Genomic DNA, 21,151 nt, shown 5'->3' with positions numbered 1-21,151 from the left:
CCTCTCAGCACCGCTGCTTCCTCGGGTGAAGTGAGCACCCGTTACTGTCCTCCTTTGCACTTGTAAAGGGAAGTGGAATGATCTCTCATGTTTACTTGCTTATTCATTTGTCATTTGTTTCCCCCACTTAAAGGTAAACCCCATGAGACTTTCTCTCTGGGGGATCTGAGCTTCTGGAAGGGCTGGCAGTAGACAGCCCCCAGCTGAGAGCAAACTTCAGGGATGGCATCAGAGGACAAGGTGACAAGCCCTCCAAAATTGACACTTCATCCAAAGACAGATCTGTGTGGGGCATAGAGGCCGGCCTCTCCTGACTCAAGCTGGATAGCTCTGAAGGGTTGCCCCATCTACAGAACTCCCTGTAGGGCTGGCTAAGACCTAGAGTAAGCCTGCCTGCTCCCTCCCCTGCCCTCCCGAAGGGGTAGATCCCAGGTACGTCCCCTAATCATTCTGCTAAGATGTTAAATTCAGGTCTCAGAGTCAGTTTCCTGGGTACCCAATCTGCAGTGTCTCACTTCCCCACTCTTCCCAGCAATGCCATAGAGCCTGTCACATAGTGGATGCTCATTAAGTTTATTTTTTGGGTGAATCTATGAATGAATGGACAGTTCCACTAAGCCTTAGTTTCCTTCTCTGTAAAAGTGGGATGATGTCACAGGTGTCGTGGAGTCCCTGTGAGGATGACAAGAGATGACACATACGACAGTACTGGTTTCACCCCGGGCACAAGGGAAGAGCTCGGGGAGAAGTGCTACAGGCTGAATCGGTACCTACTGGATGCCAGAGGCAAGGCTAGGAAGTTGCCCAGAAAGGGGAATACAAAGTTGCATTTTTTATTAACACTTCGTTTAGCAGGATCAAGGGTCAAGAATCAAATAATTCTAAGGCATGAGGTGGAAAGGGCCACAGAAGAGTGAAAGATGAGGTCACTTGGGATAAAGATGATGGAGGGACCACCATGGGGCCATGTCATCCTGCACAAATGGCCAGAGATGCCATTCCAGGGGGCGGGTCCAGCCGGAGCAAAGGCACGGAGGCTGGGAATAGGGAAAAGTTCAGTTTACAAAGAGAAGTACAGCAACAGAAGAGCGGAAGATAAGTTTGAAACAGAGGCTGGGCAAGATCAAGAGACCAATGGAGTGCAGGCTGCATTCAGAGTGGAACTGGGGGCCTCCTTTGGTTTTTGAGCAGGAGAGGCTGATGATCAGCGCTGTGCTTCTTCAGGAAGATGACGATGCCGGTACACAGAGCATGGATTGCATGGAGGCGCCGCAAGTCACCAGACAGAACCTGCCTGAGTCTCTGCTCTCTCCCGCTCAGCGCCAACCCCAGGCGGGGCTGGCCACAGTGAGCGCTCAGCAAATCATGATCACTGAACTGCACCAGACTAAAGGCATTATTTTTTATGGTTGGATTTTGTTGGGAAGGGAAACAGTCTCAGCTACAGTTCCAGAAACTACTGAATGAGGAACCCAAACCAAACATTCCATCAGGAAGAGGAGGCCAAAACCCCACCGTCCCCAGTGGCAGTGTATCCGCACTCTCTGTCTGAACTTCTCTGCAGAGGTCGGGGCGGTAGGCTGCTTCGGATAGTGAAAAATGATTACACTGCGCCAAGGAGGGCACAGCCACAGCAGCGCTGGTCCCTCGGGGTTGGAAGGACAGAGCCCTGTCTCTCTGACCCAAAAGTCTATAAAATCAGGTGGCAGGTGGCCCTGGCCCTGCTTCTATTTTTGCCCATGACTAAAGTTAAACTCCCCTTAGGACCAGATAATTCTCTGAGTGGGGGCAGGGGGCTGTCCTGAGCATATAAGATGTTTAGCAACATCCCTGGCCACTAGATTCCAGGAGCATTTCCCAGCCCCACCACAAGTCGGACATTGCCAAAAATTATCTCTGGACGTTGCCAAATGTTCCCTGGGGGACAAAATCATTCTGGGTGAGAACCATTGCCCTAGACCAAAGGCTCCAAGTGGCAGCTTCTCTGGCATACAGATGTGTTTTATTTGGCCGTTTAGTGTTTTCAGAAAAATCTGACTCTTCCCAGCATTTAAAAATCAAGAAATTCCCCTTACAAGTCCGGATTTTCAGTTTCTCTGGAAAAACAAGACGATCCAGCAAGACTGCACCCCCACTTGGAGCACAGCAGCCCCTCTGGGTGGGGTTGTGCCCCCCACTTGGCCACAGTGCCCAGCATCTCCATTTGCCTGTCCATTTGGGTTTCTGACCCAGAAACCAGTGAGGTCTCACTGGGGTTGGCCATCTGTGTCCCCCGGTGCTCATCAAGGCAGCCGTCCCAGACCTGCCAAATCCAAATGTGTGGGAGCATCTTTATACAAGTGCCCTTCTAGCATCTCAGCCTTTGAGAGTCTGGTTCCTGAGACTGAATGTCCAGGCTCCCCTGGGGATCCGGACACCGCTGCCTGCATGGAATCCCAGCACCCCCTCAACCCACCCTCCTGCCTGCACCTCTGGGGCCAGTTTCTCACCTAGATTCAACTTACACCAGTATTTATCGAATGACCGACTAGATACCAGCCTCCACTAGGCATTACAGACACAAAGCAGAGTGAGACACCATCCCTGTACCATCAGCGGCAGCCCACGTTTCTGGAGAACATCCCATTGGCTGGACACCATCCAAAGTCACTTCCATACGTTATCTAATATAAACTTGAAGGCAGGTACTATTATGATGCCCACCTGGCAGACGAGGGCTGGCGGCTCAGAAGGGTCAAGCAACTTGCCCCAGGCTGTACAGCTAGGAAGCAGCAAAGCCAGGATTCAGCTTTTACTTGGTCTAAATCCAATGCTGGCACTCGTAATGACTTTCTGTGGCCTGCTTCCTCGGGGCCTAGACAGGCACACAGGTGAAAAGAAGCCATTCCAATGCTGTCACAGAGATGAGTCCAGGCCACAGTCCAGGCTGCGAAGGAGGGCGTGCCCTCTGGAGACCACCTGTGCAAAACTCCGCATCCCGGCCCTTGTCCTCACTTGCAGGCAAGTCTTGTTCTCCTTGGCCTGATTGTCCATGGCCCACCTGCCCTGCTAGGACTAAATCAGCCATGACAGCCATCTCTGGCTTCTCCCTCCTTCTTTTCTGATAACAAAAGATGAGATATGGGTGGGACTGACCCTGCTTGCCTGGTCACACCAGATGGTCCATCCCACACAGGACCCCGCCTGACCAGAGTCCTCTGGTGCCTTGTGTCTAGTGACCAAGTCAGAGATGGAGACATATTCCAGGCTGAGCCAATAAGAAGCTTCCCTGCAGCTTTCTAAGAACCACCTCTGAGATCATCTCTCCTCTGGGGTGGCTAAGCTGGGATGTCAGGGGTCTTGGGCTGCCCAGCACAAGGAGAGTCGGGCCTGAGTCCTGATCTAGTGATGCTTAGATAAGATTTACCTCTGGACTTTTCCAGCTTACGGAATCCCATGAATTTCCACCTCTGCCCACGTGAAAGAATACTGACGCACTCTGCACTTATATCATTGTGAAGACACCAAAATGACCACAGGGTGAGACAGCCTTCTGAAGACACTTCACCAAGCACTAGAATTCAATCAGTTTCTGCAAAGGGACCAATTTCCAACCAACCAGAGAGAGCATAAGGTCCTGAAAGGCTGGGACTCTGGCTTCCCAGAGTGCTGATTACAAAGACTTGCATGCAAAAGGAACTCCGTATCGCCAGGAGGAAATGGAGACAGTAAACAGTGGCCACCTCTGACTCTTGATTTTTTGAAAAACAAACAGAACAAAAAAATCATACATTCATGTCAAGATGGTACTAGCCGACAAAAATTTTTTGACAAAATGATTCCTGAGTGAAATCAATTTCTTCACCATGAAAGTCTTGCCACGGATGGCTGCATTTGGTTTTCAATGCAGGGCTAATCATGCTTTTAAGGGGAAACCTCAAAACGGCTACAACAGATCCTAGGACTTTATGAGCTGAAAAGTTCTATTTGCAAAGGGTACATCTCTGTCTCCCTCAGACTATGTCAAAGGTGGGTCATTTCTAGTGCTGGTCACTTTGTATCGACAAAAAATGCTGGGTTATAACAAGACTCCTCCTTCACTTCTCCAGAGGAGACCATTCAAAAGAACCCGTCAGAAAACCTGAAGGCAGGGACTAAGGAGGCACCATCCTCAATCCCAGCTCTCCCCTCTTCCATCTCATCAGGCTCTGCGTCAGTGAGGCCTGTCCCCTTTTTCTTGCTCTTTGCTCGACTAGATTTTCTCATGTTGGGTTTCCTTTCTTTGGGGACATTCCATGGTTTTCCTAGTTCTGGGGATCCAAGCAAATAATGGTAACAAATAAACAAACAAAACTCATTAAAACAAGAATCTCTGTTTCTTTTCATTCTTATCCACTGCTTTTCCACACTCCAGCTTGTTTTCTCATCAAATAACAACACTGGAGACCCACAGATGTTCCCCATTTAAATGCTGTATGGAAGCACTGGCCATCTCCCAAAGCAACTGTGCTTTTCTTTGCAGAGCAAAGGCTTTAAGGGCGTGTCTCAGAGGGATGGGGCTTCTCCAAGCTGTCCTGGAAGGTCAGCTTAGCCCTGAACATGGCAGCTTGGACTGCTGACGGGCTAATGTTCTCCCGGCCGTGTCCGACCTTGCCGAGCCCTGGGCTGCCGGCGCTCCGTCACCTCACCACCCCTGGCTTCCAAAGAGCATCTTAGCCTGTACTCCGCCGCACCTTCCATCCGGACCCTTGTTACTCATCCCCCCTCCCCCATCTTCTTCCTTTCCCTGCTCCTGGACACCTCTCTTCTCTCCTCCCCTTTCCAGACTAATTTCTGTCTCCTGTTGTTGCAACTCCAAATGTTGTCATCTCCTTGTTTTCACAAGGAGCTGGGACGCCAGGGCTGGAATATCAGACTGCAGGGAAACAGGAAGGCCCTGCAACCACTCGTCACACATCCTCAGCTGAGGTGAGCCGCACTGCTGCCTACCCAGGAGCCCAGCAGCGGACTGAGGCAGTAAGCCCAGCACTGAGTCTGTCACCCGCTTTCCCCTGTAATAACTCCCTGCGTCTCTCTGGGACCTGTCTGCACTGAAAGCTTTTCAGAAATGCTTGAGATAACAGGTCTGAGGAAGTCCAAGGATACCTTGGAATGGCCACGAACAAGTGACCCCCAGTGGTCAGGCCAGGAGTTTCTGGATCTCTACTAATGATACTATTAATATTAATACTAATACTTATTATCATCGTTAATAACAATGCTTAGTACTATTGCTACCAATGATACTTGTCATTAACGATAACAACAGCAGCAACAGCTATTGTTTTCGATCTCTCAGCCTGCACCAGGCCCCGCGATAGCAGCTCTACGGACAAGGACTCACGTAAGCCTAGTACCAGAACTTCATGGGAGATAACCCCACTTCCACACCACTTTAAAGATCAGGACACAGAGGCTCAGGGAGGGTAAATGATCTGCTCAAGGTCACAGAGCTAGTAAATGTGATTCTCTCAACTATTCCACTCTGTTGTCTCCTTTGGGAGAGCTATTCCTCTGTGTGCCTGTAGAAGGTACCCCCTAAACATTCCAAAATAATTATAAAACACTCTGCCTTACTGTAAAAAGCATGCTGATATTTAAAAGGCTCTGCTGTAGGTCACTGTAAATATCAAACTACATAAAGTACCCAGGGCCACTTTGTAGCATCTCCTGTTGTCTGTGGCCAAGTCCGGGCCCCTCCCCCGGCTTCCAGGCTGAGGCAGAAAGAGATGGTGGGGACCGCTGGGCTGAGCATCTGCGAAAGCAGAACATACTCAGGAATAATCCCTCTTGACTATGTCTTTTGCTCTGTTTTGCTTTTGGCAGTAGTAGGGGGACATGAATCTGTCACTCACAAATAAGCAGCAAAGGGCTCAGGGGAGGGTGAGAATCTCTGCGTCCTAAGGAGAGTGACAGATCTGTCTTCCTAAAAACTCAAAGGCTATGAAAGCTGGAAGCCGCTCCCGTCTGAGCTGTTTTCTCCCTCTGTACATTGTCTTCAAGGTGAATATGGGTGTTGTGAGGCTAATCTGCTGGATCCACAATGTTATTGATCACTTACTGCCGAATCACTGACCTGAGCCATCTCTCTAACGTCCCTGTTCTTTTGTAATCTGATCTTCGATTTCCTTTGCATTGTTTGTGAATAGGGTGTAATGAGGAGTGCACTGATGTTTCAAAAATGTCTGTGCCCATGTATCCACCCAGCTACCCACCACCTTCCCACCCCTTCACCCACCTCCCCATCCACTCATCCCCTCATCCGTCCATCCATCCATTCATCTAAGTGTCCATGAACCTACCCATCCGCCTATCCACTCATCCATCCATCCCTTCCTTCCTTCCTATTTCCGTATCAGCCTCCCTGATCCAAGTGCCTTCCATCACTAGCTGGTTCATTAGTGTATACATATAATAATATGTGACTACTCTCCCTGAGTCCAGCATCTTTCTTTCCAAAGCCATCGATTACACCAAATTAATCCTCTTTAAACTTGGATCTGACCACATCACCCCTGAGTCAAGAACCTTCAGTGGTTCTCCCATGTCTGGAAAATAAAGCCCAGCTTCTTGTTCTGACACCCAAGGACCTCCTTGATCTGCGTCCAACCTGCCTTTCTTTTCCCCCCCTTAATTTCAGTGCTCCAATGATAAACACACATTGTTAAAACACACAGAAGAGTAGACAGAACAGTAACAAACACCAGCGAACCCACCATCCAAATTAGATAACCACGAAGATTTTGCCATTTTTGCTTCAAAACTACTCTTAGGAAGCCAAATGCTGTAGAGACCCCTGAAGTGTTCTGTCTCCTTCCTCCCTCATCCCCCAATTCCTCTCCTCAAGCTGGTATATATTTTTATACAGTCCACCTTTGTATAACAGCTCTATTTCAGACAGGTGTCTAACAATATAAATAATATGAACTGTTTATGTTTTAAACTTAAAAAGCATTATAGTGTACCATGCTTTTTTTCACCCAACATTGTGTTTTCAACTTATATACACATTGATATACGTAGATCTTGTTCCTTCATCTAAATGGTTGTATAATATTCCACTGAATGACTACCCATAGCTTATTTAACCATGCCGTTCATGATGGCCATTTAGGTGATTTCTCTTTTTTTCTTCACTATAAACACTGTTGCAGCAAACCTCCTTGTACAAGGTTTTGGGAGTGTGCAGACATAGCAGACTATCTCAGGCTATACTTAGAAGGTGAACGGCTGGGATACAGGGTGTGTACCTCTTCCTTCTGTTACTAGATACCTCAACCGTTCTCCAAAGGGGCTGGACCGATTTGCATGTCTACTAGGAGGGTACAAGTGACCCCGCTGCCCCACATTCCTGCCAACACTTCAGATTCTTTTCCTAATCTAATGGGAGTCAAACTGTGTCTCATTTGGTTTTATTTTACCTTTTCCTGATAACCAGTAAGTCTGAGCATCTTTTCTTATATTTTTAGCCATTTAAATGTCATTTTCCGTGATTTACTCATTTATATCTTTCACCCATGTTTCTGTTGGGTTATTTGCCCTTTTCTGATTTATTTGTAGGAGCTGGTTTGTATATTCTGGGTATTAATCTTTTATTAATTCTGTGCATGCCAAATATCTTTTCCTTACCAGGTCTGTCTTTTCCCATTATTTATTTCTTATGGTTGTTGTAGAGAAGATTTTTAAAGTTTCATATAAAGAAACTTATCAATATTTTCCTTTACGGTATGTGCTTTTTTTGTCTTACATTTTATGTTTAAGCAGCCTTTTCCTACCCTCAACATTTTAAATGGAATCTTCTACATTTTCTTAGAGAATGTTTAAAGTTTTGCTTTTTAACTTTAGCTCTTTAATTCATCTAGAACATATTTTTGTGAATTAAGGTGGAGGTCTAATTTTTTCCATATTAAAAAAAAATGGTGTGCATGTTTAAACCAGTTCCTAAAAAATAATAATAAATGGACAAGCAACCAGTGGAATCAGCCTCGTTTACTAGACAGTCTATCCTCTCCCTGAGTCTGTAAGGAACCACTGCCATATACTGCATTCTCGTTCGTGGAGGGCTTTGTGTCTGGCTCTGCCCTGGCCCGCCGGTTAGTTTACCCCGCCCTGCGTGAGTACTACCTGTTTTACTATCACCTTAGAGGAAGTCTTGATATCTGATGAGGCAAATGCTCTAGCAAATACCAAGAAATATAACCTACAGACCTTAATTTCTTTTTATGGTGCAATAAACTTAGAAATTAAAAGCAAGTAGAAAGCTTTTTAAAAAATACCTTTTGAACTAAAATATGCATAATTCTGAAAAATTTATGGGGCAAAGAAGAAACTGCAAAATGGAAATCACAAAATATTTATATCTGAATGACAATGAAAATATCATTATAAAAATTTCTAGGATGCAGCTAATTTGTAGCATTAATGGCATTAATTTTCAATCATTCTTATTTTCCAATATATGCAGGGTTTATTTATTTATTTATTTATTTATTTATTTATTTATAATATATGCAATTTTAAATTACATTTTCTAACTGGATGTGGCAGGCACATAGGAACGTTATTAACTTTTGTATATTGATCTTGTAATCAACCATCTTGTTGAACTCTCTTCAGCAGGAAGTATGATATTTGATGCTGGTTTTTGGTAAACACCCTTTTTATCAGGCTAAGGAAGTTCCCATTTATTCCTAATTTGCTAAGAGTTAAATGGTGAAAAGTTAGAAGCATACTTTTTAAAAGTCAAGATGCCATTTCTCTCCCTTTTCCTGCTACACTGTACCAGCGGAGGCCCAAGCTATTCTATAAGGCAAGAGGAAGAAATAAGAGGTTATAAAAAAAGAAAGACCTCCGTCAGTTAGAATTAATCAATGAGTGGCTTCCTGAGCATACTGTCTTATTTCTGACCATCTATTTAACCTGTGTGCCCTGAACATTCCTTCATCCCACCTCCAAATTTAATTCTCACTACGCTCTTTCTCAAAGTCCCAATAATCATCCTAGTAATAGCTAATATTCAATGATTGTTTACTGGGTACCAGAGGTATTTTACATCATCATTTTTTAATCCTTACAACAACGCTATGAAGGAGATTTTTTATTAGTTCCATTTTGAAAATGCTGAAACTCAGAGGATTTAGGGATTAGGCTGGGCTCACACAGCTGGAAAGTGGCAGAACAGGGCTGAGCAGACTCTGCCCACACCCTAACTGCCGGACTAGACTGCAACGCTGGCTGACCTGTTCACAATACAGGACTCAGACTTTTCCGCCCACGGGCCTTGGCTTTGGCCTGGAATCCTCTCTCTCACTTTTCTTGAATCTCCACCTATCTGTTGAGGACACAGTGATGCACCACTCAGATCCCTGTCAGGACTGGAGGACTTATTCCCCGGCTGGAGGAGGGCTGCCAGCAGACCCCCAGCTGTCAGCCCTATTCAGAACTGCCTCACCAAAGAGGCATCTGCCCAAGGCCACACCCCCATCTGGGAGCTATAAAGGCCTAACTTCCTAGCCACATTCCAGGACAACTCGGAAGGGCCTCCCCAGCCTCAGAGCTCCCCAGGAGTCATTTGAGGACTTTGTTGTGACTGCACATTCCCTGAATCCTGCTTCCCTGCCTCTCCTTCTGCAAGTGGGGACCCCAAGAATGGTCACTACTAGACCCCTGCACATTATCACTGTCTCACAGTCAGTTTCCCTGGAAGGGAGCCTAATCCTCAGTTCAGGATCCACTTCAAATGCTGCACCCCCAACACAGACGCTTCCCCAAACTGCCCCCCAGCCCAGATGAGAAGTCCTCCTCCCTCTGAGCCCGCTGTATCTTCCCTCTCCACTGTATTTACATCACTGATACACATCTGTCTTCACTCCCATTCTGCACTGTGAGCTCCAGACCATGTCTGACTCCTTTCTCCATCTTCTCTAGCACCTGCCTTTACCACCGAGCATGGGCTCTGGAGTCAGATGAGTCTGGATGCAAACCCCAGCTCCACCTTTATTTGCATCAGTTTCCTCATCTGCAAAATGAGGGTGATGACAGCATCTTCCTCTAAGGCTTTCAGAATTAAACATATATAGAATGCTTAGCCCGCACACAGTAAGCACTCACTAATTGTTTATCTATCATTATTGTTCATCTGTTCTCAGGATAGTACTAAAATATGCTTTTTGAGTGAGCTGGAAATGCCTAATGGGGACCAGCTCAGCAGGCTCGACTAGCAGAGTGCGCATTCACAACTCATCTCCCTGGGAGACAGGGGAGATGGCTGAAGGCTCCTCGTCCCCTGGCCGTCAGCCCACTTTGCTAGCTTGCTCTCTCCAGGCAGGCTTCAGAGCTGGACCCTCCAGCATGCAAACCCTCACTCTCTCCTGCAACCGAAAAAAATAAAAAATAAATGTGGCTTTGAAGCCAAGGCCATGGGTGCTTTTGATCTTGGTTACAAAGCAAGGCAATTATTGGATACAAAAGCCCTGATTTATTTATGAAATGCGACGGACATCTTCAAGGCGGGAACGAGAAAGCTCACTGAAGACCAAGCCCTTATTGCCACACAGTGAATGGCTGCTTTCAAACACAGACCCCCCGAATGCCCTCTCTCCTCTTCTAAGAGTCCTTCCTCATTAGCGCTCCCTTCAGAACACCGCGGCTGCCAACAATCAAATTCACTTCACGGCCGGGGCAAGTAATTAAATTCTGCAGGCATCAGAGCAGAGAATAATGGATGGCTATTGTGTAGGAAGCTGATGCTGGAAATGGAATGGGCTTCAATGCCCAGTCTCAGAAATGGTCGGGGCGGGAAGGGGGAGCAGGCAGGATGCAGATGGACCCTCCCTGCTGCTGCACCACGGGGGGCCGGGGACTCAGTACTGGACCTGGAGAAGAACACCTGCGCTTGGGGCCAGACCCTGCCTTCACCTCAACTTCCTCACCTGGAAAACAAGGAGGTCGGACTCGGTAAGTCATTCTCCCTGTGTGGGCCCCAGATCAGCAGCATCAGCAGCGCCTGGGAACTTGTTAGACACGCGGAGTCTCAGGCCTCACTCAACCTAGCGAATCAGAAACTGTGCGGGTGGGGCCCAGCAATCCGTGTTTAACAAGCTGTCCAGGTAATCCTGACGCTACCCTTTGTGACCCACTGGTAGATCATGTTTCAGGGTGAGGCCACAAACTCAAACACATAAAGGGCCAGGGAGCTAAAATAAAGAAGTAGGTGTCACACACCAGACAGCTGCAGGGGCTGTGGGACAGTGGAGAGAATGTGCCTGGCCCGAAGGGCCAGTGGCAACTCAGCGCCAGACAATTACTGCCAAGAATGAACCCCTGTGGGTCTGGTACTGTCAGAGCTTCTGGTCTTCCAAGAGGAACACAAAATTCTGATGTTTATGTGAAAGCCCACAATTTTAAAGTATTGGTTGAATTTTTCTTAACATAGTGAGGGTCAAGCAGATTACACCTGAGAACCAATTCAGCTGTGGACTGCCATTCTGCAGCCTGCATTCCAGGCTGCCCTGGACCTGCGTCATGACATACTCTGTCCACCGTCCTCTTGCCTTTCTCCTAACACCGAACTCCAAACCTCCCTTCCCCACTTGGGGGACTCCTCTTCATCCTTCAACACCTAATTCAAAGATCACATCCACTGTGAACTCATTCTCCACCCTCTGCCCCACTTTCCACCTTCTCCAGTAAGAAGATAGAGATGAATCAAACACGGGGCCCAAGAACTGACATGAAGGAGAAGGTAACACAGAGGAGGAAGACAGGGAGAAGTTACAAAAACAGGCCTTTCCCACAGACAAGGAATGAGGATCTCTTGGAAAAGTTACCCTACTGCTGCTTGAAAAATCATTTCAGGACACTGATCTCATTTGACCAGAATGTAATAAAATGAAGTTTTAAAAAGGGCAGATACAAAGACACACAAGTGCAGAATTCATAGGATAGATTAAAAACCATTTGGTACAAAATCCCCAGGAGACTGGAGCTGAGAGTTCAGAGTGAGTCAACCATGTGATGAGATGATCATGAAACAGGCAGGCGCCTTCATAGGTTTCCTTATCAGAAATAAAGTGTCTAGACAGCCCTGCTCTACTTTTAGCTGGTCAGGCCTTCCTGCAGTGTTCTGAAAGGTTCTGAATGTTCATTCTGCAGGTCAGAGAAGACCTGGAACATGACCCAGGAGGAGAGAAAATGCAAATCAAAATCACAGGGGGTCAACAGAAGGAACCTGGCATGTCTACACAGAGGTGGGAAGGGCCTGGGTGTGTGGTCATGATTTCTGTCTCCGAATAACTGACAGGTTTCCGTGTGGATTTGATCTGGGTGGCCCACAGGATGTCAGCCTGGGGCTACAGGGGGTGGGCCATGTGGTCGTCACATAGAGACTGACTACACCCAAGCCCTTCTTACACCATTCAAAAAAAAAAAAAAAAAAGAAAGAAAGAAAAAGAAAAGAAACAAAATTGAAGCAGAGCTGCAGAGAGATTGAGTTCTGACAGTATCTTTTGTGCCCTTGAAGCCCCCCACACCTGAAGTCAGCCTCAGCTCAAAGAGCTGATAAGCTCCCTTTCTTCCCTCCAGCCAGGTGAGCTGCGTTTTTGCTATTTGCAACCATAAGAGTCCTGATCACTACGATGGCCTCTAAGATCTCACCAACTTCTGTCCTGCTCTGGTGGATCCACATCTCACACTTAAAGCATTTGCCCAGAAGAAACCTACTATGGCTGTGGACTGTGAAGTGCTGCCTCCAGTCCCCACTGCAGAAGGGGACATGGACAATCAGGAAAAGGAGTTATTAAGTCAAAGGGCATCCTGCCCCTGTGAGAAGCTGGCAGGTGGGGCAGCTGCCCAAGGACTAAGCTCAGGAAGAACACCTGGCCTGGAAGCCATTCCCTCCTCCTGCGGAGGCAGGGCCAGAGTATGACTTGGGGGAGGGTGAAGGACTCCCACCCTCAGCTGGGAAGGGAGACTCCATTCCTCGGGATCACTAGCAAGCCACCCTTTAATGAAAACCTACTGGGTCCCAGGCCTGTGCTGGACACTGGGCCTACCTCTACCCTTTCAAGTTAGTCCCTGAAGTTGGCATTCTCATCTCTGCTTCCCAGATGAGAAAATTGAGGTTCAGAGAGACTTGCCCAGGGTCACACAATCAGTAAGAGGCGCTGCCTCCTGCAGGTGTGACAAATGGTGATTCTTGGGCTTTACTTCCTCATCTGTAAAATGGGCTGGGGGGACGATCCTGTTCCCCAGGCTGACCAGAAACCAGCCTCTGCCACTGTTTGAGGTCTACAGGAACTATTATTATGTAAGGCTGCAGCCCTCGGTGCTGAGATCATCTCTAACTGATGTCACACAAGGGGGCCACACTGCTAAATCAACCAGCAAGGCCCTGTCCCTAGCTCTCTCTTGACCCAGAGGGGCCGGGTCATTTCCTTTGTTCCACAGGCACAGGCCTGGTAACGAGGACACCAGGAGCTCAGCTGTGGACCTTTTTTCATTATTTTCCACCCTGTTAACCTCCACCACAAGTGAGGCTGCTGTCAGCCTAAATGAGACCTGAAGAGATTTATCTCGCTTGTCCTGGGGCTCAGCTCAGGAAAAGACCCTTCATTTCCAGAAGGCCCTGATGACCCTTTCGCTGCGAGTCCCTCCCACCCAGGAAAAAAGATGTGACAGTGGCAGTGGCAGGCGGGGGCTTGAGATAGGACCAAGTGATCTGAGTCACTTTAGATTGGCTTTGCAAAGAGCTATGTGATATTTTTTTATTATTGCACTGTATTTATCTTCCTAATTATGTTTGCTTATGCAAATATTAAACTTAGACTACATCTCATAAGCACAGCCCCAGGAGGAGACCAGAGTATACTGTGTGGGGAAAGGGGATTAGCTTGCAATTACAGTTTTGTTATAGAAGTCATCCTCAAAGTGGACACTCCATGTACAGACCTGGAGCAATCCCGGTCACCTATTCCATGAAATTGGCACCTGGCAAGAACAGATATGCTAGATGATTTTAGTAGTAATAGTCTCTCACACTCGTACAATAATAGCCAGCTTTCCTGAGCACTTACTCAGTGCCGGGTGCTACTTTCCATGCTTTACTTGGAATTAACAACCGTTTTAATCCTAGCAGCTGCTCTGTGGGTATTTCTATCCCATTTCACAAATAAGGAAACTGAGGCTCAGAGAGTTTAAGTAACCAGCCCAAAGACACACAGCTGATAAATGATGGAATCAGGAATATGAACCCAGAAATTTAAGAATTCTGGACCCAAAACCATACCCTGAACCACTTCTCAGTAACACCTCCCTCCTTCTCATGCTCCATCTCACTGAACCCTCACACTGCCCCTGAGAATAGTTGTTCTTAACCTCATTTGATAAACAAACAAATGAGCAAATTTTGACCCTAAAATTCCTGTTACAGAAATTGATCTTAAGAAAATACCAGTTGCCTATCAACCAATGAATGGATAAAGAATATGTGGCATATATATATACACAATGGAATATTATTCAGCCACAAAAAGAATGAAATCCTGCCATTTGCAGCAATGTGGATGGACCTAGAGAATATTATGCTTAGTGAAATGTCAGAGAAAGACAAATACTGTATGATATCACCTATGTGTGGAATCTTAAAAATTACACAAATGAATGTATATTCAAAACAGAAACAGACTCACAGATATAGAAAACAAACTAGTGGTTACCAAACTGGAGAGGGGCAAATTAGAAGTATGGGATTAAGAGATACAAACTAAAATATATGAAATAGATAAGCAACAAGAATATATTGTATAACACAGGGAAATACATCTATTATTTTTACATTAACTTTTAATGGGGTACGATCTGTAAAAATACTGAATCACTATGCTGCACACCTGAAACTAATAGAATATTGCAAATCAACTATACTTCAATTTAAAAAAATAGCAGTGAATATGATAAAGGTGTATGTATAAAGAAGCTCACAGCAGCATAATTTATAATAATATGCAAATCACTGAAGTGTTCAACAATAGGGATTGGTTAAATAAATTAGGGTACATCTATATCATGAACTACTACATAATCTTTCCAAATGTTATGGAAGTATGCTCATTGATATGGGAAAATTTTGTGACCCAGTGTTCTGTAACTTGTTAGGTGATATCAGCAGAGAGTAAAATCATACATGCAGTCTGATCTCATTTGGGGAAAGTATATCTGTATTGCCCAAGTGCCCACCTTTTTGAAGAGTCTGATCACATCCTCGCTGATCTGGGAGAGGCGGACGATGACATTGTTCATGAAGATGTCATTGAGGGTGGCATGGTCTCGGCTCTCCCGCCTGGTCTGATGCAGGACTAGATACCAACAGTTCACAGGCGAGAGGAGATACTGGTCCTTCCTGTGGAAACCAAGACAGCTCAGGTTGGCTTCACTGGAACTGCCATCCATACAGTTTCTATGTTGTCACCCACTCTGGCTCTTCTGACCATCACAGGGCCCTTTCAGCTCATTTTATTATAACGTATTTAACAGCTAGGGCCACGAGGGCAACAGAGAGCATGAGGGCTGAAACAATCCTCCCAAGGTCACAGAGCAGCGCTGGGGCCAAACGCCAGGACTTTGACTGTAAGCCCTCTCCCTATTGGGCACTTGCTGCACGCGTCCCTCCCTTCTGGGAAGAAGCTGTCTTCCCTGGAGCTAAGAAATACTAAACCAATTGTGTTTGAAATACTTACATGAGTTCCAGAAATATCCAGTGGAAAGAACACAAAGTGGACCCTTCCCTTCCACTCCCTGCCCCCCCCAGACCCAGGTTCCCCTCAGGCTCTTAACCTCTTTGTCCTCTTCCAGGGTCAGTCCTGGTCTCTTGGCCTCTTGGCAACACATTCCGTTGCCCCTCAGTGGAGCTGAAGGCCCGGAGGATTTCAGGTTCTACACTTGGGAGGAGGAGCTGAGGAAAGCTGCTTTTGAGTGAAGTACACACAAGACAGATGAATCTTTGTCCTGCAACGACTGATAGACTCACAGCGTCCTCTAGCTGGGCACTGTGCTACAACAGGGGTTCCCACAGGGTGGGGGTCCCCAGACCAGCAGCAGCATTGCCTGGGGTCTGTTAGAAATGTACTCTCGAGCCCCACTCCAGACCTGCTGAGTCAGGACTTCCGGGGGTGGGCCCGGCCACCCAGGTTTTAACAAGCTCTCCAGGGTGCTGATTCACACGAAAATTTGAGAACCACCGGTTTCCCAAAGCTTGTGAAACGGGATATTTCCAAAAATGAAATGGGGGCATATCTCTCCAGTCTATACTTTACCAAAGACCCCCTGTTAGCCTCAGTAAAGCGTGTATATATCCTGGCATCCAGGAAGAGAAGGGAAAGGGCAATGAGAAGCCAAAATCAAGCCACTAATCCCATGTTGCCACATGGGACATCTGGGCTGAGGGCTTGACCTATGACCCTTACTCCACTTTCCAAGGTGGGAGGGAGAATGGGCAGCGGCCCATCCACCAGCTGAGGGTGACTGGACCCCCATCCCTGAGGGTGGGTCACCCCTGGGAGCTGGCCATGGTTCTCTCAGGAAACTCGGCCCCCCACCGTCAGTGTCTTTGAGGAGAGAATTCTGTGGACTCCCAGTATGACCACATCATCCTCCCACAGCCAAGTGGAAGTGTGGGAGGGGGTAGCCCTGAGGGCCTCTGGGCTTGGCCACAGCACACCCACCCCTCACTCCACCCAAACCCTGGGCTTGGGAAGGATGGGGCAGTGGATGCGAGGCGCTTGACTTTCCTCTTTGTCACCAAACGAGCTAAAAATTTGTCTAGGTAGCAGGGATTTGGGAGAAGGGAATTTGGTTTAGATAGAGGATGGATATGTTAGAAACCATCTGAGGAAAAGGGAGGAGACGTTATGCTATAAGAGAAGTAAACCGATTTCTCCTTCGCGTATAGCCTAGAGAAAAAGCCAGAACACTGAGATCCAACGGCCCAGCCTGAATCCCTCAGCATTTACTCCGTGTCAGGTCTCGGGTGGGCCCCGGGTGACAGTGACACAGACCTGCCTCGGAGGGGCTCCCTGTGAGGTGGCTGCGGTGGAAGGATACAGAGGGAGGTGGGCAGATGCTATGACGGAGACACGCGGGGCATCGGTCCTGCGTGAGAACTCGGAGACGGTGCACTCTCCTCCCGGGCTCTCCACGTCCCCAGCACACAGTCCCCTTTGCTTTCCTGCCAGCTTCTTTCCCACCTGGGGCCTTCACGATGGCTGTTCCATCTGGAATGTGTGAGCCCCTACTCCTCTCTCTTCCTCTGGGTCTCAGCTTAAATGATACTCCCCGGAGAGCGTGCCTCTGACCATACTCTAGGGCAGGAGTTCTCAAAGTGTGGTTCCCAGACCAGATGCCTCAGCTTCACCTGGAAATCTGTTATAAACGCAAATTCTCGGGGCCACCCTGGGCCACTTAATAAGAAATCCTCCGAGTGGGCCCAGCATCCGTGTTTTAACCAGCCCTCTAGGTGACTGCGATGCACACTCGGGTTTGAGAACTTCCACCTTAAGGGGTTTCTACTCCCCACCTGTCACCCAACTCGAAGTTCTGTGAGAGCAGGAGCTGTTTCTGTTTTAGTCACCATATCCCGTGCCCAGCAAAGTGCCTGACATGGAGTAGATGCAATGGAAGAGAGACCCAAGAGGAAAGGTCACATTTGTGCTGGGTCTTGAAGAATAGGTAGGAGTGTTTCAAATAGAGGGGCAGAGAGAGAGATGGAATTGCAGGCAGACAGAGAAGTAGCTCAGTCGAGCTAGAATTCTGAGTGTCATAGGGGAGGGCCAGTAGGACTTAAGGCTGGGGAGACAGGTTAAAAGTTCCATTGTGGGGGGCACTGAATCCCAGCCTAACGAGTTGGAATTTTATCATCTAGGCCAAGAGCCACTTGGTTGTAGCACACTAGAATCACCTGGGAAGCTTTCAGAAAAACACCAAAACCCAGGCCCCATCCAAACCAATTAAGTCAGAATCTCTGGGGGGACAGCCTTGGCATTAGCATTTTTAAAACATTCTCTAGAAGATTCTAATGTGCAGCCAGGGTTAAGAATGCCTGCTGTAGGCAGTGGGGAGTCATGGAAGCTATTTAAACAGAGGTATGATCTAACCAATGTATGTCTTAGATCATTGAGGGCAGACTGGAGGCTGATGGATGGCTGGCCGGATGGGTTGGTGGATGGAGGGACGGATGAGTGGGTGGACAAGCAGATGGATGAGTGCAGGGTGAATGAGTGTGGGGACAGGCATGGGGCTGGAGGCAGGAGGACCAGTCAGGAGGTGACCTTAATCCAGGAGAAGAGAGATGATGAGGGCCTGGGTAGTGACTCCTCACCAGGGTTGCAGATAATCTCAGAGACTTCCTGGAGATTGAGAGGAGTTGGGGGAGGGGGAAAGGGATGAGGATTCTGAGGTTTGGATCTCAGGCATCTCAGGGTCGATGCTGATGACATGAACCGAGATAAGAGGTGCAAGGGGAGAAGGAGGTTTGGGCAGAAAACACATTACACTTGATCCCATTTCCACTGCTTCCTAGGTGGTGATGGAAATGGAAAGATTAAAGGAGAGATGAGATAATTGAGCTCTTACTTAAATTACTTCAGGGGCTTGCTCAGCCTGGGATGCGAGAATTGAACAGCACCAGGGAATTAAATGTGCAAAATTTATGGAAATCACAGCCAGAAGATGAGTTTCAGGGGGAAAGGAAAAAGATCTTGAAAGGGTGAGGAAGTTCTGGGACAGCTTGTGGACCATAAATTAGGTCACCTGGCCAGGGAGACTGGATAAGAGAAAGAGGAGAAAGGACGGTGCCTTCCTTACCAGAATCTGTGACCAAGAGGCAACGCAGCCTCAGACGGAATTACAGAATGAGCAGAGGCCAGGAGAAAGTTAGCCAAAGGCAACCAAGGATTTGTCAAGCTAAAGTGAGCAGCTGCTGGGAAGATGAAGGCCTTGGTTCATTCAGACTTTCGTTCATTCATCTGTCTCCGTATGTATCTGCCAGGCAGGCGAGCAGAGCGGGCAAGACCCTGCCCTGACAAGCGTTCCACTCAGGTAAGGAGGCCACACAAGGAAACAAGATGATGATACAGCCTCACAAACATAGTGATGGGAAGACCCTGTCGCCCAGATCTGGTGTAGAGGTGAACATGGATGGCTTCCTGGAGGAAGCACTTTCCAGACTGAGAACTAAAGGCTGGAATGGCGGTTGACCAGGTTGAACTTTCCAGGTGGAGAAATATGACAAACAGAGCCCTAGAGAGAGCATGTTGGTGAGCTAAACATAGTTGAGGGGGCTCAGGCATGGTGCCTGGGGTCAGGGGCGAGGGAGAGTGGAAAACAAAGTTGGAGAATTAGGCAGAGGCCACATAGGCAAAGGGCCTTTACGTCCCAGTAGAAAGTTTGAGCTTTGTCCTGAGGCTGGCAGGAGCCATTGCAGGGTTTGGAGCTGAGGAGTGAAAGGGTAAAATTCCACTTTCAAACCCTCACTCTGGCTATTGTGTGGAGGATGGACTCACGGAGGCAAAGAGGGAAGTTGAGGGATTCAAGAAACACTTAGGTAGTAAACTGACTGGACTCGGAGATTGGTTGGCTGGGAGGGAGAAGACGCCGCCCGGAATGAGGCCCAGGTCTTCCAGGCTGGGCACCCGAGGGCAGGGGTGGCATTTACTGAGATGTAGAGGAGCCTTCACAGCAGTGGGGCAGGGAGGGAAGGTGAGGAGTTCTGTTTGAACATGGAGAGAGTCTCGAGGGCTCATGGAACACTCGGAGGGTGGTATCTGGACAGAGACAAATGTGGAAGCCGGCAGCAAGCACTTGGATGATACCTGAAGCCACGAATGACATGGGACTCTTTACAGACGCACGTGATCGTGGGACAGAAGAGGCAAGTCCTCAGGAGGCCCGGCCAGGCAGTGGCAGGACAGACGGAGCAGGGTCCCAAGGGCTCTGGCTGGTGCGCTGATCGCCGTCCCACCGGCCACCTGCGTTGTACCGGGACCACAGCAAGAGGCACCCAGGCTGTATCTGGCAGAGCTGGACACTGGCCTGCTCCTTTCAGGGGGTTATTTGTCCCTTTTGGAACAGGACCCCTTGGACCTGAGACCCAGCTGTCCCTCAGCAGCCATTTTGCCTGCTGCAGCCTCACTTTCGGAAGACGTCAGAATGAACCTGGGCCGGCACTCTCTCCTCTAAGGCACATCGTGAGCAGCCTTTCTGCTTTTCCACTCTCGCGTCCCTGCGTCCACACAGGTGGTTGCTGCTGAGCTAAGGTATAATTGAGAACTTTCCCATATATCTGGATGCATTTTCTTTTTTACGGCCAGAAAATAGCAATGAAAATTTCTAGTGAGTCACAGCTTTCTTTCTTTGGCTGGGGCAGCTGGGTATGGGGTTCCAAGCGACTACAGCTAGAGAAGCGAGGCCTTGCCAAGCTGGTAAGTTGGGAAAAGGAAATCAGCAGTGTACCAGCTTCTCTTGCTTGCCGGCTGGGGACCGGAAAATTCCATTTAGCAAACAGAACCCATTTCCAGGCCTGCTGAGCCCCATGTTTCAGTTGAATATTCCAAATCCACTGCCCTGGGATCCTGGTCCCCCTGGGAGGGAGAGGAGCTCTGGCAGCTGACACTGTCCCCAAAACACCAAGTCCCTGCCTCCAGCTTCCTGATCCTTCCAAGACATTCCTGGGTCTTACACTGGGCTTGCTTGGGCAGCGGCCAGCAAAGCTGCCTCTGAAAAGCACACCTCAGTGAGTTCCAGGGTTCAAAACACGGGGTTAACCTCTGGCTACCTAAGTTGCCCCAAGCAGGACTTGGAACTCACTGTCCTTGCTGGAAGCATGATTCGTTCATTCTGCAAATATTAACTGGGTGCTATCTTTTGGGCCAGGCGGTGGTAAGCAAAATGAGTCATGCTCCCTGATTCATGAAGCTTACAGTCCAGCAGGGGCCCCAGGTGACAATCAAATAATCACATAAGTAGACAGGAAATGGCATCGGTGATCGGAGTCCTGCATGGTGCCCTCAGAGTCTGTAATGGGAGGTGGGGATCCAGGGAAGGGGCAGTCCTTCTTGTCACTGAGACCTTAGCTGAGATATGT

General features: G+C 48.0%; 1 protein-coding gene across 5 annotated transcripts in view; it reads right to left on the bottom strand.

Annotated features, from left to right (window-relative positions):
* The window catches only part of SRGAP3 (SLIT-ROBO Rho GTPase activating protein 3), a 288,661-nt gene that overhangs the window by 81,658 nt on the left and 185,852 nt on the right, over positions 1-21,151 (bottom strand). For all 5 annotated transcript variants that reach the window (XR_012499859.1, XM_074344421.1, XM_074344420.1 and 2 more), the window contains one exon: positions 15,253-15,415. Coding sequence is in view for 4 of the 5 variants with exons in the window: in XM_074344422.1 (XP_074200523.1) it covers positions 15,253-15,415 (163 nt within the window). In the remaining variant the exon portion in view is untranslated. The remainder of the gene's footprint in view (positions 1-15,252; positions 15,416-21,151) is intronic.

This window comes from Camelus bactrianus, chromosome 17, assembly GCF_048773025.1.
Source record: "Camelus bactrianus isolate YW-2024 breed Bactrian camel chromosome 17, ASM4877302v1, whole genome shotgun sequence".
Classification (NCBI taxonomy): domain Eukaryota; kingdom Metazoa; phylum Chordata; class Mammalia; order Artiodactyla; family Camelidae; genus Camelus; species Camelus bactrianus.
The sequence above is the reverse complement of the archived record's forward strand: the minus strand, read 5'-3'. Positions and strand labels throughout refer to the sequence as shown.